Below are 24290 nucleotides of genomic sequence, written 5' to 3' on the forward strand. Positions count from 1 at the left end.
GCCCTTGCCTGAATCGGCCGTTTCTCCAAGATGCCTCGGTTCCCTCTGCTGAGAAGCTGCACTTAGGGATGCTCATTGCCATGGAGGAGCCATGGTGGTGCAAACAGTTAAGCACTTGGCTGCCAACTGAAAGGTTGGTGGTTCAAACCCACCAAGTGGCTCCGTGGGAGAAAGACCTGCAGATTGATCTGCTTTTGTAAAGATCACAGCCAGGAAAACCCTATTGGGCAGTTTCAGCTCTGTCTCATGGGGCTGCTTTGAGTTGAAAATGACTCACGGCACCCAGCAACAACAATGGAGATCCTGTACTCATTAAGCAGGCAATCCCCATTCCCCTTACCCCCAGCCTTAGGCAACCACTAATCTGCTTTTTGTCTGTATGGATTGGATGATTCTGGATATTTTGTGTAAATGTGTCTGGCTTTTTCATTTAGCATAATGTTTTAAAGGTTTGTTCATCCAATGTTTTCAGGCTTCATACATGACAATGTATCAGTACTTTATTTGTATTTATGGCTGAATACTATTCCATTGTACATATATATCACATTTTGTTTATCCATCCATGTGTTGATGGACACTTGAGTTGTTTCCATCTTTTGGCTATCGTAAATAATGCTGAAATGAACATTCGTGTACAAGTATGTGTTTGAGTCCCTGCTTTCAGTTATTTTGGGGCATATTCCTAGGAGTGGAATTGCTAGATCATGTGGTAATTCTATGTTAAACTTTTTGGGGAACTTCCAAACTGTTTTCCATAGTGGAGACACCATTTTACAGTCCTACCAGCAATGTATGAGGGTTCCAATTTTTCCATATCCTTGACAACACTCATTTTTTTCCCATTTTACGGATAATAGCTATCCTAGTGGGGGTGAAGTGGTATCTCGCAGAGATTTTTATATGTATATGTATGGTGACTGATAACACTGAGCATCTTTACATGTGCTTGCTGGTCATTTCTATATCTTCTCTGGAGAAATGTCTGTTCAAGTCTTTTGCCCATTTTTTAATTGGGTTGTCTTTTCTTTATTGAGTTTTTTTTTATTGTGGTAAAATATATGTAACAAAACATTTGTCGTCTTTACCCTTTTAAGCATACATTTTAGTGACATTAATATCATTCACTATGTTGTGCAACTGTCACCACTATACATTTCCAAAAATTTTCATCACCTTAAACAGAAACTCATTAAACAATAACTACCCATTTCCTCTCCCCCTAGCTCCTGGTAATCACCAATATACTTTCTTCTGTATTCATTTGCATGCTCTAGATATTTCATATAAGTGAGATCAAACAACATTTGTCCTTTTGTGTCTGACTTTTTTCACTCAATATAATATGTTCCAGGCTCATCTGTGCGATAGCACTTATCAGAACTTCATTTCTGTATATGGATGAATATTTCATTGTATGGTCTCTTAGCCTGGGTCTCTAGGGAGGCAAAACCAGTAAAGCATATAAATATCTATATAAAGAGGTTTATATCAAGGAAATGACTCACACAGTGGTAGAGTCTGGAATGTGGGTCAGGCTGGAGGATTTTCTTGATTCACGTAGCTGCAGGGGCTGGCAAACCCAAGATGGGCAAGTCAGACAGCAGGGCTCTGGCTCACCGGCTGTGAAGACTGATAAGTCCTAAGATTGGCAGGCAAGACAGCAGGTAAGGTGCTAGCTCAAGTCCCAAGAACCAGAGGTCAGATGAACAGGGGCTAGCTTCAAGATCCAGAGTGAGCAAAAACATGCCTTGCCAGAAAGTTCATTTATGGTCAATGCAGGCCACACGCCAGGAAATTCCCTTTCAACTGATTGGCTATCCACAGCAGATCCCATTATGGAGGTGATCATGTTATATTAGATCTCATCATGGAAGTGATCACATCATCACACACTGCCAAGCTGCATCATAACTGCCAAACCACCGAAAATCATGGCCCAGCCAACTTGACACACAACCTTAACTATCACATTCCACCCCTTGTTAGCTTGGTACCTGTACACATCTCCTGAGTAAAGACAATTATAAAGTCATACCTGCACCTAACACGATACAAACAAACACATGTACAACTGAATACACACTAGCCCTGTTTACATTTTATAAGCGAAGAAAATGAAAATATTTGATGCATGCGTACAAGGGAGAAATACTCATAACAATGTTTGAGTCCATGTTTCTGCAACTGGTCATGTGAGTGTAACTGGTATTTAGAACTACCCTCTTCCATCACTCATTCCATATTCACTTTGCCCTCAGCAAACAGCTCAGCCGGTTGTGGTTCTTTGCCTGGTGGGGTAACTCAAACCGTCATTCCTGAAGAGTCTGATCCATTAGTAGTGTCTGAACTGTGTTGCTGTAGTTTTCCATTGACTTTAATCACAGAGCATAGTAGTACTAAGAGATGCCCTAAGGTATCCCCCTGCATTCCAGAAATCCTTTTCTTTACCTCCATTATGTAACATCAACCTGATTTCCTTTTGGTAATCAGGATCAATCACATCAGCCAGTGTGGTAACTCCCTTCTTTGCCTCTTGATCCAGTGGCATAAGGAGCACAAAGTGGACAGGTGGCATTCCTAACTTTCAATTCAATGAAATCACAGGTGTGTCTCCAGATGGGAGCATTCTTCCCTATGGAACTAAGGCCTCTAGACCCACAAAGCATAGGCTTGCAGGGAAAAATTTTGTGATGGGGTCACTAGGGGTAATAGTGAAAGATGCCACTCTGTTTCCACCCCTTGATTCCTGGACCCATGATTCCTGGCTATGGGAGAAATAGCACCATATATTGGATGCTGGTTTAGAGCTATACGGCCTGCTGCAGAACACCGGCCCAGCCCTGCAAGGTATTACTACTATAGCTCATGCCATATTTGTGTCTTTAGGAGGCCCTTCCATCATTCTGTCAAGCCAGCTGCTTCAGAATTATGGGGAACATGGTAAGGTTAGTGAATTCCATGAGCATGGACCCATTGCTACACTTCATTTGCTGTGAAGTGAGTCCCTTGATCTGAGGCCATGCTGTGTGGGATACCATGATGGTGGATAAGGCGTTCTGTAAGTCCATGGATTGTAGTTTTGGCAGAAGCATTGCACACTGGGAAGGCAAATCCATATCAGGAATGTCTATTTCAGTAAGAACAAACTACTGCCGTTCCACAGTGGAAGTGGTCCAATGTAATCTACTTGCCACCAGGTTGCTGGCTGATCACCTCCAGGGATGGTGCTATATTGGGGACTAATTGTTGGTCTCTGCTGCTGGCAGATTGGGCACTCAGCAGTGGCTGTAGCCAAGTTGGCCTTGTTGAGTTGAAGTCCATGCTGCTGAGCCCATGCATAACCTCCATCCCTGCCACCATGGCCACTTGTTTATGAGCCCGTCGTGCGGTGACAGGAGCGTTTGGTGAAAAAGTATGGCAGGTTTCCACGGAACACATCATCCTACTTGCTAGACTGTTAAAATTGTCCCCTGTGGAGGTCACCCTTTGGTGAGCATTCACATGGGACACAAATATCTTCACTTCTTTGGCCAATTCAGAAATGTCTATCCACATACCACTTCCCCATAAATCCTTGTCTCCAACTTTTCAACCGTGTTACTTTTAAGTCCCCGAACATCCAGTCAAGCCATTGGCCATAGCCCATGAATGAGTATAAAATTGCACAACTGGCCATTTCTCCTTCCAAGCAAAGAACCAGGTGAACTGCTTGATGTTCTGTGCAGAACCATGTATAAACCAAAACAAAAAAAAACAAACCTGTTGCCATTGAGTTGATTCCGACTCATAGTGATGCTATAGGACAGAGTAGAACTGCCCCATAGGGTTTCCAAGGAGCACCTGGTGGATTTGAACTGCCAACCTTTGGTAAGCAGCTGTAGTTCTTAACCACTATGCAACCAGGGTTTCCTCTCTCTGTAAATCAGGCGCGAGTTTTCTCTTCCTCAGTGAACTGATCACAAGAACTCCTCACGAGGCCATAGGTCCAGACTGGGAGATGGAAGATAATATGACAGGAGTGGAGACCATGGGCATTTGGGCCACTTCCTCATGCAATTTGTGCCTTCAGGTCCTGCTCGGGCCCGATCTCATATATACCACTTTCATTTAATGATGGCGTGCTGCCGTGCATGTCCGACTTTATGACTCTGTGGATCAGACAACACCCAGTTCATGATGGGCAGCTCAGGCTGCATGGTGACTTGGTGTCCCATGGTTAAGTGTTCAGTCTCTACTAAGGCCCAGTAATAAGCCAAAAGCTGTTTCTCAAAAGGAGAATAGTTATCTGCAGAGGATGGCAGAGTTTTACTCCAAAATCCTAAGGGTCTGTGATGTGATTCACCAATAGGGGCCTGCCAAAGTCTCCAAACAACATCTCTGTCTGCCATTGATGCGTCAAACACCATCGCATCAGCCAGATCATACGGCTCATGTGGCAGAGATTTTGCAACAGCTGGAACCTGTTGCAGACCCTTCTCTTGTTCTCGGCCCCACTCAAAACTAGCAGCTTTTCAAGTCACTTGATAAATAGGCTGGAGTACCACAGTCAAATGAATATGCTGCCTCCAAGATCCAAAGAGGCCCACTAGTGTTGTACCTCTTTTTTTATTCGTGGGAGAGGCCAGATGCAATAACTTATCCTTTACTTTAGAAGGAATATCTCGGCATGCCCCATGTCACTGGACCCCTAGAAATTTCACTCAGGTGGAAGGCACCTGGATTTTTGTGGGATTAATTTCCCACCCTCTAGCACATAAATATTTTACCAGTAAGTCCTAAGTCATTGACTCTTCTTCCTAATAGGTCCAATCAGCATAATGTCATCAGCATAATGGACCAATGTGATGTCTCGTGGAAGGGAAAGGTGATCAAGGTCCCTGCAGGCTAAATTATGACATAGGGCTGGTAAGTTGATGTAGCACTGAGATATGCAACTGAAGATGTATTGCTGGCCTTGCTAGCTGAAGGCAAACTGCTTCTGGTGGTCCTTTGAAATAGGTATGAAGAAGAAGGCATTAGCCAAACTGATAGCTGCGTACCAGGTACCAGGAGATGTATAAATTTGCTCAAGCAATGAGACCACAACTGGAACAGCAGCTGCAATTGCAGTGACCACTTGGTTAAGTTTACGATAATCTGGTGTCATTCTCCAAGATCCCTCTGTTTTTTGCACAGGGCACATAGGTGAGTTGAATGGGGATATGATGAAAATCACCATCTCTGCATCCTTCAAGTTCTTGATGACGGTGGTAATCTCTGCAATCCCTCCAGGAATGCGGTTTTGCTTTTGGTTTACTATTTTCCTAGGTGGGGGCAGTTCTAATGGCTTCCACTTGGCTGTTGTTGTTATTGCTAGGTGCCATCTAGTCGGTTCCGACTCACGGTGACCCTATGCACAACAGAACGAAACACTGCCCAGTCCTGCGCCACCCACCCTTACAATTGTTGTTATGCTTGAGCTCATCGTTGCAGCCACTGTGTCAATCCACCTCGTTGAGGGTCTTCCCCTTTTCCGCTGACCCTGTACTCTGCCAAGCATGATGTCCTTCTCCAGGGACTGACCCCTCCTGCAACATGTCCAAAGTATGTAAGACACAGTCTCGCCATCCTTGCTTTTAAGGAGCATTCTGGTTGTACTTCTTCTAATACAGATTTGTTCGTTCCTTTGGCAGTCCATGGTATAGCCAATATTCTTCACCAACACCACAATTCAAAGACATCAACTCTTCTTTGGTCTTCCTTATTCATTGTCCAGCTTTCACATGCATATGATGTGATTGAAAATACCATGGCTTGGGTCAGGCACACCTTAGTCTTCAAGGTGACATCTTTGTTCTTCAACACTTTGAAGAGGTCCTTTGCAGCAGGTTTGCCCAATGCAATGCGTCTTTTGATTTCTTGACTGCTGCTTCCATGGCTGTTGATTGTGGATCCAAGTAAAATGAAATCCTTGACAACTTCAACCTTTCCTCCATTTATCATGATGTTGCTCATTGGTCCAGTTGTGAGGATTTTTGTTTTCTTATATGTTGAGGTGTGGTCCATACTGAAGGCTGTGGTCTTTGATCTTCATTAGTAAGTGCTTCAAGTCCTCTTCACTTTCAGCAAGCAAGGTTGTGTCATCTGCATGACGCAGGTTGTTAATGAGTCTTCCTCCAATCTTGATGCCCTGTTCTTCTTCATATATTCCAGCTTCTCGTACTATTTGTTCAGCATACAGATTAAATAGGTATAGTGAAAGAATACAACCCTGACACACACCTTTCCTGACTTTAAACCAATCAGTATCCCCTTGTTCTGTCAGAACAACTGCCTCTTGATCTATGTAAAGGTTCCTCATGAGCACAATGAAGTGTTCCGGAATTCCCATCTTCACAGTGTTATCCGTAGTTTGTTATGATCCACACAGTCAAATGCCTTGCATAATTAATAAAACACAGGTAAACAGCCTTCTGGTATTCTCTGCTTTCAGCCAGGATCCATGTGACAGCAGCAATGATATCCCTGGTTCCACATCCTCTTCTGAAACCAGCCTGAATTTCTGGCAGTTCCCTGTCGATATACTGCTGCAGTCGTTTTTGAATGATCTTCAGCACAATTTTGCTTGTTTGTGATATTAATGATATTGTTTTATAATTTCCACATTCGGTTGGATCACCTTTCTTGGGAATAGGCATAAATATGGATCTCTTCCAGTCAGTTGGCCAGGAAGCTGTCTTCCATATTTCTTGGCATAGACGAGTGAGCACCTCCAGCACTGCATCCGTTTGTTGAAACATCTCAATTGATATTCCATCAGTTCCTGGAGCCTTGTTTTTCGCCAGTGCCTTCAGAGCAGCTTGGTATTCTTCCTTCAGTACCATTTGTTCTTGATCATATACCACCTCTTGAAATGGTTGAATATTGACCAATTCTTTTTGGTACAGTGACTCTTTGTATTCCTTCCATCTTCTTTTGATGCTTCCTACATTGTTTAATATTTTCCCCATAGAATCCTTCACTATTGCAACTCGAGGCTTGAATTTTTTCTGCAGTTCTTTCAGCTTGAGAAACGCTGAGCGTGTTCTTCCCTTTTGGTTTTCCATCTCCAGCTCTTTGCACATGTCATTATAATACTTTATTTTGTCTTCTCAAGAGACCCTTTGAAATCTTCTGTTCAGTTCTTTTACTTCATGAATTCTTCCTTTTGCTTTAGCTGTTCAATGCTCAAGAGCAAGTTTGAGAGTCTCCTCTGACATCCTTCTTGGTCTTTTCTTTCTTTCCTGTCTTTTCAGTGACCTCTTGCTTTCTTCATGGATAACATCCTTGATGTCATTCCACAACTCGTCCGGTCTTCGGTCACTAGTGTTCAATGAGTCAAATTTATTCTTCAGATAGTCTCTAAGTTCAGGTGGGATATACTCAAGGTCATATTTTGGCTCTCGTGGACTTGCTCTGATTTTCTTCAGTTTCAGCTTGAACTTGCATATGAACAATTGGTGGTCTGTTCCATAGTTGGCCCCTGGCCTTGTTCCGACTGATGATATTGAGCTTTTCCATGCTCTCTTTCCACAGGTGTAGTCAATTTGATTTCTGTGTGTTCCATCTGGCGAGGTCCATGTGTATACTTGCTGTTTATGTTGGTGAAAGAAAGCATTTGCAATGAAGAAGTCATTCGTCTTGCAAAATTCTATCATTCAATCTCCGGCATTGTTTCTGTCATCAAGGCCGTATTTTCCCACTACTGATCCTTCTTCTATGTTTACAACTTTCACATTCCAATCGCCAGTAATTATCAATGCATCTTGATTGCATGTTCGATCAATCTCAGGCTGCAGCAGCTGATAAAAATCTTCTATTTCTTCATCTTTGGCCCTAGTGGTAAATAGCTGCGTAAATTTGAATAATAGTCATATTAACTGGTCTTCCTGTAGGCATATGGATTTTATCCTACCACTGACAGCGTTGTACTTCAGGATAGATCTTGAAACGTTCTTTTTGATGATGAATGCAACACCATTCCTCTTCAAGTTGTCATTCCCAGCATAGTAGACTATATGATTGTCCGATTCAAAATGGCCAATACCAGTCCATTTCAACTCACTAATGCCTAGGATATCGGTGTTTTTGCGTTCCATTTCATTTTTGGTGATTTCCAATTTTCCTAGATTCATTCTTCGTACATTCCAGGTTCCGATTATTAATGGATGTTTGGAGCTGTTTCTTCTCATTTTGAGTCGTGCCACATGAACAAATGAAGGTCCCAAAAGCTTTACTCCATCCATGTCATTAAGATCGACTCTACTTTGAGGAGGCAGCCCTTCCCCAGTCATCTTTTGAGTGCCTTCCAGCCTGGGGGGCTCATATTCCAGCACTATATCAGACAATGTTCTGCTTCTATTCATAAGGTTTTCACTGGCTAATGCTTTTCAAAAGTAAACTGCCGGGTCCTTCTTCCTAGTCTGTCTTAGTCTGGAAGCTCAGCTGAAACCTGTCCTCCATGGGTGACCCTGCTGGTATCTGAATACCGGTGGCGTAGCTTCCAGCATCACAGCAACACACAAGCCCCCACAGTACGACAAATTGACAGACACGTGGGGGTCCACTTGGCTATTCCTACCATAATAGCACTTACTCTGTTTGTCAGTGATCCAATGTAGGGGTTCTGCCAGTTGCTGAGTGTATCTATTCCAATTATGCATTCTGGAACTGGGAAAAATCACTACAGGATGGGTTTGGGGACTTAATAGCCTGACCTCCATATGCCCCCATTTTGACTGGTGGGCCACAGTGATGTTTTGGGTCTCCTGGAATTAGTGTCAGTTCAGAGCCAGTATCCAATAATTCCCAAAAAGCCTGATTATTTCATTTTCCCCAGTGAACAATCACTCTTGTAAAAGGCCATAGATTCCTTTGGGGAAAGCTGGGAGAGAGATTAACGGTATAAGTTTTGGGCAATGTATTGGAGTCCTTCCTCAAGGCAACCTGGTCTCCCCTTCGTTCAAGGGGTTGCGTGTCTTTAAACTTGCTCAAATCTGGGAATTGATTGAGAGACGGTGACTTTCTATTCTGGTGATTAGTTTTAGGCTGCTGTTTATTTGACCTAGAATCCATTCACTTGTTCAGATGAAGTAAATATCTAGTAGATTTCCTATCTTTTTCACTCCTAGGGACACCATGACTAAGTAGCCAACACCATAAGTACATACAAGTCAGACTATTCTGATTACTGTTTTGACTCTGCTGTCCATTACGGTAACCATGCCAACCTCGTCTTTGTTGACTGAGTGCTTGCCACTTGGCCCGTACCACCGTGGGGTCCAATCAACCCCATTGTAGTTAAAACCAAAAACCAAACTCATTGCTGTCAAGTTGATTCCGACTCATGTGACCCTGTACAACACAGTAGAACTGCCCCATAGGGCTTCCAAGAAGCAGCTGGTGGATTAGAGCTGCTGAAGTTTTGTTTAGCAGCAGAGCTCTTAACCACTGTGCCACCAGGGCTCCCGATTGTATTTAGGTGTTTTAATTCAGTTAGGGACGTTCCTATCGTCTTGCATAAAATAGTAATCACAGCAGTCTTCAAGATGCTGGGGCTCCCTTCACAAATTTTGTTCCTCACTGTAGTGATAAAAGGTGTCCTCTCGGCACTCCATGTGTGAGTCTGTGGGTCTAACCTGATAAATCCACTCTAGCGTGCCAATTTCCCTAAGCCTTTTGATACCTTCTTCTATAGTATACCAAGGCAGGTCTGGTACTTCAACTTGATTTAGTGTAGGCCACTGTGTAATCCATGCTTCGGTGACCCAACCAAATAAACTTTTAGATCCTTTTGTAACTTCTTGAGCTGAAACATTGAAGAATCTGCACTTAGTTCTCCCACATCAATAAACTCAGACTGATGCATCTGTATATTCCTCGTACCATTATCCCATACCCTTAATAGCCATTCCAACATACATTCCCCAGGTTTATTTGTACATATTATAAAAGTGAAGCAGTTCTTTGGGAGTGTAGCAAAGCTCTGCCTGGGTCACATTATGTGCTTCACCTTTTGGGGCTCCTGGGACTTAGGTCTAGTTACAGGTTTAGAAGCCAAAATCCATGGTGAGGAATTGTTTATGAGAACATTCAGCACTGTCTTGTAAAGCGTCAGCCTCAGCTGATGCCCTAGGCAATGACTCAGACAAAGGCTCTTTAGACTTAAAAAAAAAAAAACAAACAAGCCCAGTGCCGTCCAGTCGATTCCAACTCATAGCGACCCTATAGGACAGAGTAGAACTGCCCCATAGAGTTTCCAAGGAACACCTGGCAGATTCAAACTGTTGACCCTTTGGTTAGCAGCTGTAGCACTTAACCACTATGCCACCAGGGTTTCCTCTTTAGACATAGCTGGGTTAATCTCCTTAGATGGGGGTGGGGGGCTAATGGTTTTACTGGGGAGAGTGGTTTAGCAGACAAAGGTGGAGTAATCTCCAGATGGGAGTGAGAGGGTTGGTTTTTTTGGCAGGAATTCAGCAGAATTTAGGGGCTCAGTGTCCCCAGCTTCCTGGCTATCTGCCCGTATGTCCCCATCCCAGGGTTCAGGATCCCATTTCTTCCCAATCAATGCCCTCTTTTAACTTCAGACTCTTCTCAAGGTTGGCAATTGAGTTGGTGTTATAATTCAGTCATTCTTATAATAAGACTCTAGGTTTGGTTTTCAGCAATATCTGCTGTGTTACTATAAGAAATAAGACTTTCAAGGCACAAGTGGAAATTTTGAGGTCGTTTATGCAGCACTTGATCTTTGACTGTGAAGCACTGAGCTCATCTCTTTCTTTCAGTACTTGGTCTAATGAGAGTAGGACCAACCAACCAACCAGCTTCCTTATACTTCTCATTATGACAGAATTGTAGAAAAGTATCACACATGAGATCACCTAGAGCCTCGCCTTTCACCAATACCTGAACTATTGGTGGTGATATTTTGTGTATTTGTAATGCCACCTCATGCCATGGAGTAGCAGTGCCCACTAGTACTGGAAGCAGAGTCACCAACATCTTTAAGACTAACCAGACTTGACAGCCAATTTAGCAAACTCGTCCCTATAGTTTTGTTTCTCTAGAGCCACACGGTACCAAATATCCTAGGCAGGGTCCTCTAGAGAAGCAAAACCAGGAAAGCATATAAATGTCTATATAAAGAGATTTATATCAGAAAATGGCTCACTCAGTTGTACAGTCTAGAACGTCCCCAATCCACAGGTCAGCCTGGAGGCTTCTGAGTCACATAGCCACAGGGGCTGGTGAACCCAAGATTGGTAGGTTGGACAGCAGGTCTCTTGCCTACAGGCTCTGAAGACCAATGAATCCCAAGATCGGTAGGCAAGGCTGCATCTAAGCTGCTAGCTCAAGTCCCGAGAACTGAAGGTCAGACGGACAGGAGCCAGCTGCAGGATCCAGAGCAACCAAAAGCCTGTGAACCTTGCCAGAGAATCCACTTATATTTCATGCAGGCCGCACTCCCAAGGAAACTCCCTTTCATCTGACTGGCTACTCACAGCAGATCCCATCATGGAAGTGATCACATTATATCAACTCTCATCATAGAAGTGATCGCATCATCATATGACTGCCAAACTACATCATAACTGCCAAACAGACACAGAACCTTCATGATCACGTATGGACATACCACATTTTGCTTATCTGTTCCTCTGTTGGTGGGAACTTGGGTTGTTTCCAAGTTGTTGAGGTTTGAGAGTTATTTATATATTTTGGGTACTTCAGATATATATATATATATATATTTACCATGTATATTTTCAGAAACCTTGGTGGTGTAGTGGTTAAGAGCTATGGCTGCTAACCAAAAGGCCGGCAGTTCAAATCCACCAGGTGCTCCTTGGAGACCCTATGGGGCAGTTCTACTCTGTCCTATAGGGTCTCTGTGAGTCGGAATTGACTTGATAGCAATGAGTTTGGTTTTTTTGGATGTGTATTTTCTTCCATTCTGTTTGTGTTGTCTTTTTACTGTCTTAATAGTGTCCTTTCTCATTTTGATGAGGCCCAATTTATCTATTTTTGTTGTTTATGCTTTTGGTTAAGAAACCATTGCCAAATTTAAGGTCATGTATATTTGCCCCTATGTTTTCTTCTAAGAGTTTCATAGTTTCAGCTCTTACATTTAGGTCTTTCATCCATTTTGAGTTAATTGTTGTATATAGTGCAAGGTAAGGATTTAGCTTCATTCTTTTGCATGCAGATATCTGGTTGTCCACCACCGTTTGTTAAAGAGGCACTTCTTTTCCTATTGAATAGTGTCGGTACCCTTGTAAAAAGTCAGTTGAACATAGATGTATGGGTTTGTTTCTGGACTTCCATTCTGTTGCATTCATCTATATGGCATTCCTTATGCCACTACCATATTCTTTGGATTACTGTAGCTTTGTAGTAAGTTGTTAACTTAGGAAGTGTGAGTCCGTTCACTTTTTTTCCCCCAAGATTGTTTTGCTTATTCAGGGTCCCTTGCAATTCCATATGAATTCGAGGATAGACTTTTCCTTTATGCACAAAAGGATGTTATTTTCATCAGGATTGTATTAAATATATATATTACAGAAATTGACATTGTAACAATATTAAGTCTTCCAATCCAAGAGTCCAGGATGTCTTTCCATTTACTGAGGACTTCCTCAATTTCTTTCAGCAGTGTTTTGCAGTTTTCAGTGTACAAGTCTTGCACCAACTTGGTTAAATTTATTTTTAAGAATTGCATTCTTTTTGATGCTTATATTAGTTCTCTAGTGCTGCCATAACAAATGTACCACACACCAGGTGGCTTATAACAGCAGAATTTTATTCTCTCACAGTTCTGGAGGCTGGAAGTCCGAAATTAAGATGTTCACAGGGCATGCACCCTCTGAAGCCTCTAGGGAAGGATTCTTCTTTGTGTCTTCCAGCATCTGGTAGCCCCAGGTGTTTCCTTGGCTTGTAGACATAATACTCCAATCTCTGCCTCCGCCTTCACATGCTATCTTCTGTCTGTGTTTCTGTCTTTGTGTCTCTTTATCCAACCCAGTACACTGCTCCCTCTAACCCAGTGCCATCAAGTCGATTCCGACTCATAGCGACCCTATAGGACAGAGTAGAACTGCCCCATAGGGTTTTCCAAGGAGCGCCTGGTGGATTTGAACAGCCGACCCCTTGGTTAGCAGCCGTAGCACCTAACCACTGCGCCACCAGGGTTTCCTGTGCTCCCTCTAGTCTCCCCAAATTCACATCTGTCCCACATGCAAATATATATATACCATCCCAACATTCTGAAAAGTCTTAATCCATCCATTCCAGCATCAACTCTAAGTCCAAAATCTCATGTAAGTATCATCCAAATCAGGTATGGGTGGGACTCTGGTGTGATTCATTTTTGGGGAAAATTCTTCTCCATCCATGAACCTGTGGAACTAGAAAAAAAGTTATCCTCTTTTTAATACAGTGGTGACACAAGTATAGAATAGATATTTCTATTCCAAAAGGAAGAAAACAGAAAAAATAAAGGAGTCACTAATCGACGGCACTGGGTTTCTGGGTAGTCCAAATTTAGTTTGTAACCTAGCAGAGAAAATTCCGTTAGTTTTCAAAGCTTAAGAATAATTATCTGTGACTCTGTGCTCTGTCCTCTGTGCCCACTGTATTGGTCCTTCACAGCAGGCCCACCATGTCAGCCCTTGTTGGTGGTGGCCCCACCTCTGGAACCCAGAAGATTGTGCCCTGCTCACAGGGGCCCTGGTGGCAGCATAACACCTCTGACCCCTGAGGCCCCTCAAAGTCTTTTCTTCCCTTTTCTGAAGGATGCCTTCCTTCATTTTGTCCCTTGTCTGCCCCCTTCAGTATAAGCTGGCAGTGTTTCTGCTGAGAAGGTTGATTGGATCCATGAGTCACACACCTAATTTCTTCATCAAAAGATTGTCCCTCCACTCTCTTGGCACTGAGTCCAGAGCACACTGTCTGGATAGGCTGAGAATTATCCCAATCACCAAACTCTGGTTCCTTCCTCAATACTATAAGCCTCGCAAGGAGAAACCAGGCTGCGCCTTCCACACTTTGCTGAGAAATCTCCTCAGCTAAATATCCAAGTTCATCACTTACAAGTTCCACTTTCCACCCAATGTTAGAACATAATTCAGCCAAGTTCTCTGCCACTTTAGTAACAAGGCTTACCTTTCTCCAATGTCCGATAACATGGTCGTCGTTTCCTTCTAAGGCCTCACTGGAAACATCTTTAACATCCATAATTCTACCAACTGTTTCTTAAAGGAAATTTAGGCTTTTTCTATCAGGCACCACACCATTCTTCCATCCTCTACCCATTACCCAGTTCCAAAGCCATTTCCACATTTTTAGGTATTTGTTAACAGCAGCAGCCCACTTCCTGGTAACAAAATCTGTGTTTGTTTTCTGGGGCTGCCAAACCAAAATATGACAAACTAGGTGTCTTAAAAGAACAGAAATTTGTTCTTTCACAGTTCTGGAGGCTAGAATTATGAAATCAAGGTGTCAGCAGGGCCATACTCCCTCCAAAGACTTAGCTAGGGGAGAATCCTTCTCTGCCTCTTCCAGGTTCTGGTAGCTCCAGGTGTAGTACAACTCTAATCTCTGCCTCCATCTTCATGTGGACTTTTCCCCTCTGAGTCTCTCTGTGCCTGTTCTCTTCATATAAGGATACTAGTCATATTGGATTAAGGTCCACTATTTTTATGGGTACTCCAGTACGACCTCATCTTAACTGATTATATCTGCAATGACCCTGTTTCCAAATAAGGTCATATTCCATAAGGACGTGGATTTTGAGGGAACATGATCCAACTCAGTACAATTGTGAATGGAGTTATTCTTAATTTCCTTTTTGGATTATTCATTGCTAGAATGTAGAAATACAACTGATTTTTGCATGATGATCTTGTATCCAACAACTTCCCTGAATTTGCTTTATTAGCTCTAACAATTTTTTATATGGCTTCTTTAGGATTTTCTGCATATAAAATCATGTCATCTGTGAGTAGAGGCAGCTTTACTTCTTCCTTTCAATTTTGATGCCTAATTGCTCTGGCTAGAGCTTCCAGTATAATATCGAATAGCAGTGGTGAGAGCAGGCATCCTTGTCTTGTTCCTAATCTTAGGGGGAAAGCATTCAGCTTTCCATCTTTGAGTATAATGTTAGCTGTGGGTTTTTTCATAAATGTTCTTTATTGTGCTAATGAATCTGCCTCCTAATCCTAGTTTTTTTTGGCCCATACTGTGGAGAGACCCTGATGGTGATTAAAGGTCCAAGGGGTATGGATGGGACACTGCCAGTCAGTATGATGACTGGATTTTTCTTCAAGTCTCTTCTGTAGGCCCAGACTGTACAATAACCCACTGATCCTTGGTCCCCTTCTGCTCTGGGCTACCCCACACAGGGGCTCAGTGTGGAGGTGATTCATTTGCCTGTGGTCCTGTGGCCCAGGTTTTGTCTGTCTGATTCCCTTCTCTAGGCCTCAGTCCTGGGTTAGCCTTGGAAGCTCAGGTCTCCCTGCCATAGCCCTAGGTCTATTTGGGCCATGGAAGGGCAGGAGGCGTGAAGGTGAAGGTAAGGGATGGGTAGCTCCTGGTACACTGGGGTGGGTTCTTGGCCCTCTAGGGCAGTGAAATTTCTTCTCCCCCAGTTATTAGTTCCCTGAGATGCTTCTGGGCCCACACAGAGCCCCCGAAATGACTTCTGGCTGCTATGCCCTCACTGTTTTTGCCTCAGCTGTACTCTGCCGCCATAGTGACCAGGGCGGTGTCACAGCCCTCCCCTGGGGAACCTCCAGGGCAGCTGGGAGGGAATGGTAGGACTCCAATTGGGAGCTGGCTTTATGCTATCCAGACTGGGAGAGAATAGAGCTACCAAATAATGATCTCCAGTTGCTTCCAGCATGCCTGTGGAGCTGGGACCACCCTGGTGCTTGCATCATGCAGAACAGTTGCAAAGTGGCCGGCCCAGATGCTGTTGTTGACTCTCTTAGTCAGGATTGGACTTTATCATACTTTCAGACCTGGAGCGTGCAGATTGAATACAGCTATACCAGTCATGTGGGAGGGAAACTGACCATAGTGTTTGTGTTGTCTCTGCAGCCAAATGCAAGGTGGTCATCACTGTCAACCAGGGGCTCCGGGGTGGCCGAGTGATGGAGCTGAAGAAGACCGTGGACAAGGCTGTGAGGCTCTGCCCCACCGTAAGACGTGTCCTGGTGGCCCACAGGACTGACAGCAAGGTCACCATGGGGGAGCTGGATGTCTCCCTGGAGCAGGTAGGTTCATGTTGCATGGCATAGCCTGAGGAAGGAGATGACTACTGGGTTTCCAGGGTCTGAGGCTTGCTGGTTGTGGTTCTCAACCTGGGTCCCCGGAGGTGTCCGTGCCCCCTGTACTCCTAGTGAGTGACATCTGGGTCAGAAGGTCGAACTCAAATGCCCAGACATGTTGGGACATGTAAAGATGTAAATGTGCCATTCGAACTGGACCTGTCCTTCTACGTTGTGTCTTCTCTGCCTTTGAGAATCCAGAGCTCCGGAGAGGATGAGCTCTGGATTCAGTCTGCTCAGTCCTGCGGCACTGAGGGGAAGCGTCTCTGGGAGTGGCAAAACACCCTGCTGTGTCTTCTCCTCACAGGAAATGGCCAAGGAGGACCCAGAGTGTGCCCCGGAGAGCATGGGCAGTGAGGATATGCTTTTCCTGTTGTACACCTCGGGAAGCACAGGCACACCCAAGGGGCTCGTGCACACCCAGGCGGGCTACCTGCTGTATGCAGCCGTGACTCACAAGGTGCATGGCCTCTGCAGGGGCGGGCAGCCTCCTCTGAGGACAGGTGATGGAGGCGAGGCCACTCAGCACACAGGCTCTGGGTGCGTGGGGGGTGCTGGACTTAGGGCCAAGCCCCTGCTGCTATAGAGTCCTGGCACACAGATGTGGGGTGCTGGAGCTTTCTCACAGCGCTCCTGAGCAGGCCCTGAGGCAGTAAGGCTGGGGTTGGGGGCGGGGAGCTGGTTTCTTCCTCTCTGGGGGAAGATGTCAAGGGCTGTGGTTTCTCAGGGAAGAGGGCTTGAATCTGAAGGGGTGCCTGCGATATGAGTGGGTTTGGGCAAGTGTGAGGTGGGGCCAGGGCTTGGGCTGCTGCTGGGTCCTTTGAGGAAAGGCTGGCCCAGCCTCCTCCTCTCCCTTCAAGAACCACAGGGAGAGAACATGTCTATCCCTACAACAGACTTGGCAGAATTAGAAATTCTTTTGGGTTCCTGCATGCTGTGGGGCTTCAGGATGTGGGCATCAGAATGTACCGGCATGCACTGCCTTTTTCAAGAGTAAAAATGCGTTCTTCCTAGATGGAATCCTCCCTTCCCCCTTGAGAGAGAGCTCTGCAGGACCCTGGCCGCCATGCGGCCACTGCTGCCATCTGGAAACATTTCCTGGAGAATCTGAACCTGTCTGTGGCAGTGCGAGGCTGCAGGACACACATGCAAAGATTTAAAAATACACATTTTTATTGTAAAACAGGACACAGATACAGAAACCTGCCCAAATCGAATGATGACTTAAGGCATAATTATAAGGCAAATGCCACTCTGGCCAAGAATCCACACAGAAGCCCCTTCCATGTTTCCTGCCCAGCCCCCTGCCCCCACAGAGTTCCCTCTGACTTTTACCTCCATCACTTACTGTGCTTTTCTTTCTATAGTGTGTCACCCAGACATGCATGGCTACACACTATACCTTAACTGTTGCCCATTTAAAAAGTTCAGTATGCCTTTTAAGTCTTTCAGATCTGTAGGTTCCCTCCCCCACCCACTTCATTTCCTTGGGTCTGTGGTAGAACATGGGCCCTTGGTTCCTTGAGGCTCTGTGGCTGGGTGTTGCTCATTGTCCGTCTGTCATCTGTGTCCCTGCAAATTCACAGTTGGGTCTAGAGACCGGGTCAGACTTGGGTTGGGTCCTTTGGCAAGGTTGTGGTGACCCATGTGTCTCTGCTCTGTGGCCTTAGAAGCTGATGGTGCTGACGCAGTTCTTGGTGTTTTGGGATTTTGCTTTTGCAGTTCTTTAAAGGATTTTAAAAACTGTGGTATCACTGAATGCAGAAAGGTGCCTACATCTTAATGTACTAGGTAGATTTTTACCTATGGATACAAAATGTGACCCCCACCCGCATCAAGACTCGGGGGGTTCTCAGCTCCCTGAAAGCTCTTGTGTGCCCTCTCCCCTGCCCTTTACCCACCCCGAGTCAGTTTGCTTATCAAGGACAGCCCCGATCCCAAACTGTCAGCACAGATCATTTTGTCTGGGTTTGAACTTTGTGTACATGGTTGTGGGCCACTGAGGAGCAATTCCCCATCCCAGGGTGGGTGGCCCGCTGAGTGGCCGCACTTACAAGAAGCTGTGTGTGCATGCTGTTTTCTGGTGGTGTGGGAGAGTGGGGTGCTCTCCTGACAACCCCTCCTTCTGTCTGCAGCTTGTGTTTGACTACAAGCCAGGAGACATCTTTAGCTGTGTGGCCGACATTGGCTGGATCACAGGGCATAGCTACATAGTGTATGGACCGCTCTGTAACGGAGCCACCAGCGTCCTTTTTGAGAGCACTCCAGTTTATCCTGATGCCGGTGAGGACTGGGGGCCCTGTTTGGGGTCCTTTGCTGGGGCAGGGCGGGAGCTAGAGGATTGAGGTGGGGACATGAAAAGGTGGAGGCCTGCACTCTGGACCCGTATGGTTGTGTGGCTCCGTTGAGCAGATGCTGGTAGACCTGGAGCTGCTGGACATGGGCTCATTGGGCTGCCTCCCATCTCTGTGAGATCAGATAAGTGGGAGAAGGGAGTCTGGTAGGCTCTGGAAGGCATCTATAGGCCACTATTCCAGGATTCTTGCCCCTCTGACTTGCCTTGCCTCCTCGAGCCAGTCACCTTAGCATTGCCCTCTCACCTCCATGGTCATCCAGCGCTTCCTTAAAGCCTGGCTGGCAGTCAGCCACTCAGGTCTCTCTGCTCTTTGTCTTCAGGGCTATTCTGAGAGTGCACCTACATCAGGCTGAGGGATGGCCTGGCATCACCTCTGTAAATCAAGGCTGATTTGAGGAGCTTTGAGGCAGTGTGGGAGAGTGGGGGTGCTCTCCTGATGGCCCCCCTTGGCGTCTTCCCCCCCACCCCCAGCTCACCCCCAGATATTCATTTTAATTGAGTCGAATCAGAGTGGCTCTGCTGGAGGCTCTTACCCAAACTGGTCTGTGTGCACTGAGCTGTCTACCATCTCCTTCAGCTCCTCTTGCCATCAGCTGGACGGACTGATGGCAGCCCCAGGAAGAACATGTCAGGACCACAGCTCAGGGGCTGATAGCCCATCTTTACAGTGATCTCAGACTGACCACCATAACCACTCCAGGCTCTGCTCCCTTCTGTGGAGTGGGGCTTGAGTGAAGTCTAGTACATGCTGGGCGCTTCCAGGAGCACCAGTCACCACATAGACACTATATAAATGTGACCGAACAAAAGCTCTGTGTCAGCCACAGGGTGGTTTTAACATTCCCAGTTGTGTCCCTTTGACCCAAGCCTCACTGTGTCATGTGGAGTACAGATGGAAATAGTGCCAGTGTTCACTAAACGTTGCCCCACTGTTGCACGTGACCTAAGTCTCATTCTGCACTCATGTGCTGTTCTTACTGTAGACATCCAGGCTGAGTTGCTAGATCAAAGTTATCTCTGTCTTTAATTTGGGCAGACTTTGCCAAATCGGGGTGTGGTGCTCAGAGGGCTGGACGAGCTGTGTGGGTGCAGCGCTCCATCATCTTCCAATGAATAACTGCACGCATTCTGTGAACACATGAGACATGTGTGTGGATCTGACACGTGGGAGCTGCTGGCTTATCTCTGACGGGCTTGGGGCAGTCAGTCGTGCTCAGCGGGCTGCCCTGACTGCGAACTGGGCCTTTCTGCAGGCCGGTACTGGGAGATGGTGCAGCGGCTACAAATCAACCAGTTCTACTGCGCCCCGACAGCCGTGCGGCTGTTGCTGAAGTACGGAGACACCTGGGTGAAGAAGTACGACCGCTCCTCCCTGCGGACCCTGGGCTCAGGTGAGCCTGCCATTCGGCAGGGGACGGTGGGCAGGCTGGGGTCTGGCGGAGGCAGAACACACTTTCAAACAATCTTATTCATGAGAGCTACGCTGCTGCACAGGTAGGGGCACATCCCTGCCCCCACCCCACCCCACCCACCTCCTGCCCATAACCCTGTCCCTGGAGTGGATGTCATTCCTGACATGTTCTTTGTCTGAGTTCTGGAGCTTGAACTTTATTACAAATACTTACCAACTCAGTAAATTAAGGCCCTCGTCATTTCTTTAGCAACTAAAATTAATTGTATGGCTCTATGATGGTACTTTAATCCACTAAACATGTCCCCCCTATTGCCTGTGACCTAAGTCTCATTCTGCACTGTTCTTACCATAGTCATGTCCAAGCAGAGAGTTAGTTGCTAGACCAAATGTAATCTCTGTCTTTGATTTCAGCAGACTTTGCCAAACCCTGTGCAAAGCATCTTGGTAAGGTGCTATGGGAGCAGTTCACACAGAGTCCAGGAGTGAAACGTACACATGGGTGTGTGGGGTCGTCAGGACCGTGGGTCTGAGGCCTGCTGTGTGTGTATGTGCAGTGCTGAGATCATGTCGGCGATGGATCCCAAACGCTCCTGGCAGCTTGCTCCCCCATGGGTGGCTCACCATTGTTCCTGTACGAAAAGGGGGTAAAACCTCCCTCGCGGGGTTGTGAGGATGAGATGAAGGGACACATGTAGAGTTCTGACACAGCCGGGCAGCCTTAAGAATTGCTCTCAAGTTACCTTTCTCCTCTTTCTCCTTTTTGCATAACAATAAAAAACTTTCTCTGTTTCTCAAAGAACTTTCTAGATTAAATAACAGGAGGGATTTGAATACTATTAGTAATAACCAAACCCATTGCCGTCAAGTTGATTCTGACTCATAGCGACCTTAAAGGACGGAATAGAACTGTCCATACGGTTTCCAAGGCTGTAAATCTTTACGGAATCAGACTGCCACATCTTTCTTCCACCTATTAATAATAATAATAAAAAAACAAACTCATTGCTGTTGAGTCACTTCTGACTCATAGTGACCCTATAGAATGGAATAGAACTGCCCCATAGTTTCCAAGGAGCGCCTGGTGGGTTTGAACTGCCGACCTTTTGATTAGCAGCCATAGCACTTAACCGCTGCACCACCACGGTTTCCCCTATTAATGTGGCCAATATTTATTAAATACCTTAATCCTCATGTCAACCCTGTGAGCTAAGCACTAATGTCGTCCCCACTACAGAGGAGGAAACCAAGGCACAGAGAGGTCGAAGAACTTGCCCAATGTCACTCAACAAACAAGCCGGAAAGCCTGTGCTGAGCACTGTGCCTGGCTGCAGAGCCCCTCTGGCACCCGCCCCCAGTAACCCTTACAGGTGCCTAGGGCCCCAGCTCACCCCGTCCCCTGGAGAGCCTCACTCCCCTCTGCCTCTCAGGATGACAGCCCTCCCTCCTGGCCTCCTCTCCGTGTTCCCAGTGTCTGGCATATTTTCTGTGAGCCTGTGCTGCAGATAGTGTATCTGTCGTTGTGCTGTTGGCTTTGCTGGGTGTGTGTGCACGCAGAGCCCAATGCAGCACAGCCATCCTGTGTTCTCACTTGTGATGCTCACTGGGTGGGGAGGAAATGGGAGTGTAGCCACGAGCCCTTGGCTGGCCTAGCTTTGTCTCCTGACTGGCACACAGCTCCAACTCCCTGCCTGAGAGAAGCTGAGTGGACAGTGCCTTCCTGTGCAATCAGTAAGAGTCAGAGCCACCCTCAGCTGTGCTACCCAGGGCATGGCAGCGCACAGGCAGGGACGAGGACTGACCACCCAGGAGCGTGAGGCCCAACGCTGCCCTGAGGGCACCTGATGAGGAGAGGGGACTCCTTTTCAGATGGCAGGCCCTCCATGTGTGGGCATAGGTGTTTCTGGGTGACCAGGCCTGGGGTCAGCAGAAATGGGGACACATGGCATCACCTCAGTAAGAGCCAGGCCCCTTTCTGGGCGGGTTTTGAGTCTAAGACCCCTTCACAGCCTTCCAGAGCTGTGGTGGGCAGGATGTTGGTTCTTGCCTGGTGGCCCAATGTGCAGGGACAGGGCCTGCCACCCAGCGCAGGCTCAGTGATGCCACGTCTGTGCTCTGTTCAAGCAGTGCGTGGGGACCTAAAGGAAATGCATGTGTGCCCAGCGCCATGGCTGCCTGCACAAACACTTGGCCTATGGGTGGGCCCTGGGCTCTGATTGGGGGTTCATACTTCACAGGCGCCACTGAATGGGGCCAAGTAGGGACAGGGACAAAGAGCACCCACAGGACTGGTTGCTAAGGAGACTCACAGAACCTGTGACAAGGTGGCTGCTTTGTAGTATACTTCAGGACAAAGTGTACTACAGCAACTGCACGAGAGTGAGGGGTCCCCCCGAGACCACGCACAAGCCCTGCTGGCCTCCCCTGTGAGGCCTGAGGCCAACAACTTTTCTCTTGGACCAGGAACTTTTCTGAACCAGGGATCCCCAGACAGAGGATCGGTGGGTCTCTAAGCACAGTTCTAGGGTCCCTTGGTGTTGCTAACGGTTTGCTTTCGGCTGCTAACTAAAAGATTAGTAGCTCTATCCCACCCACCGTTACCGTGGAAGAAAGGTCTGGTGATCTACTGTAAAGATTACAGCCAAGAAAACCTTACGGAGCAGATCTACTCCTCCATATGGGGTCACTATGGTCAGAACTGACTTGATGGCAACACGTTTTTTGGGGGCACATCCTTGCCATGTCACCAGCTGCAGCGAGAGCCTTGTGGGTTCTCAACAGACCAGGTGCAAATCACCCATCTACCGTTATCAGTAAGCAGTGCTGGTGAGCAGCCACGGACGCCCAAGTCCTCAGACCCAGCACCATCGTCAGCCCATGTGCTTCATGTCTGGGGGGATGCCAGCGCTAAGTTGGCACATCTCCTATTTCAAGAGGCCACCTCAGGCCAGCTGGAAGTAACCCTCAGGTACAGCAGGCTTCGGGTATTTTGACTTTCTTTTATCTTCTCAGTATGGGGAATCCAGCTAATTGAAGACTTTTACCCCTAGATTTAATTTTCTTAAAAACATTGTTTTTTTTTTTAATGTTCAATCTCATAAGTAACTCATAAATATGTTTTTGTTGTGAAAAGGAAGAATGAGAACACAGCAATGAAAGTTAAAGGCCCAGAGAGGCCCCTGTGTGTCTGTGAGCCCCTAGCCCTTTCTGCACAGGTGTGGTCATGTGCAAAGACTCAGCTTTGTAGGGAGGCTTCTCCTTGGCAGGAACGTTCTCATACTGCACCATTGTCCTGCGCTGTTGACCATCACTCAGCAACGTGGCAAGAGGTGCCCACACTCTGGGGGACTACTGTGGCTTACCCCGTCCACAGGGTTGGACACGTGGCACTGGCATTTCCCAGAGAATGCGCCGTGGACATCTTCTTCTTTCCCCCTTGTGGGGACCCCAGAGACCCCTGCCACCACAGACATCAGAGAGTTGCTGGGTTGTGGGTAGTTCTGAGCGAGAGGCAACCTGTGTGAAAACATTTCATTGCATGAGCAGCAATATGTCTAAACTGGCAAGTTGTGGCTTATGTGAGCCCTGTGTGGGCCTTTTGCCAGGGCAGACACAGAAGATTGGCTGATGGAGTCACAGGAGATAGGTACTTCTTTTTCCTTCCTGTTGAAGTATAAAATACTGTGAAGTGCACACATCTTGAGTGTTCAGCTTGAGGAGTGTCTGCACATACACCTACCTATCCCTACCACCCATACCAAGCCCAGAAGGCTCCAGGGTGCCCCTCCCACTCAGAAACCCGGTCTACCCTCTTTCTGACCTCTGCTGCTTCCTCCTGAGCCCCACACACATGGGGTCACCCGCGTGTACTCTCTGTGCTGTTCTCTGCTCAGCAGCCCCATGCTCTAGATTCATCATGCCCCTGCTGCGGCAGTGCTTCACCCATGTCCATTGCCATATGGTACTTCATTGCCTGCACGCACCACTCTTCACTTCTCCATTTTACTTTTGATGACAATCTTTGGTTTCTTGCTGTTCTGGACATTGTCTTTTGGGGGACATAAACACTCATTTCTGCATTACCCAAGAGTGATATTTTTGAGTAATTGGGTTTTATGTTTGGTAATATGTTCAATACAGCTTTCAGTATGAGTTACACCTGAATGTGAAGAAA

The 24290-nt window shown here is 46.4% G+C and overlaps 1 protein-coding gene across 2 annotated transcripts in view; it reads left to right on the forward strand.

The window, feature by feature from the left end:
• Positions 1–24290, forward strand: part of ACSS1 (acyl-CoA synthetase short chain family member 1) — a 65850-nt gene that overhangs the window by 31578 nt on the left and 9982 nt on the right. For both annotated transcript variants that reach the window (XM_023549898.2, XM_064275700.1), the window contains 4 exons: positions 16120–16295; positions 16657–16809; positions 18485–18632; positions 19959–20096. In XM_023549898.2, coding sequence (XP_023405666.2) covers positions 16120–16295; positions 16657–16809; positions 18485–18632; positions 19959–20096 — 615 coding nt within the window. The remainder of the gene's footprint in view (positions 1–16119; positions 16296–16656; positions 16810–18484; positions 18633–19958; positions 20097–24290) is intronic.

This window comes from Loxodonta africana, chromosome 24, assembly GCF_030014295.1.
Source record: "Loxodonta africana isolate mLoxAfr1 chromosome 24, mLoxAfr1.hap2, whole genome shotgun sequence".
In the NCBI taxonomy this organism is placed as follows: Eukaryota; Metazoa; Chordata; class Mammalia; order Proboscidea; family Elephantidae; genus Loxodonta; species Loxodonta africana.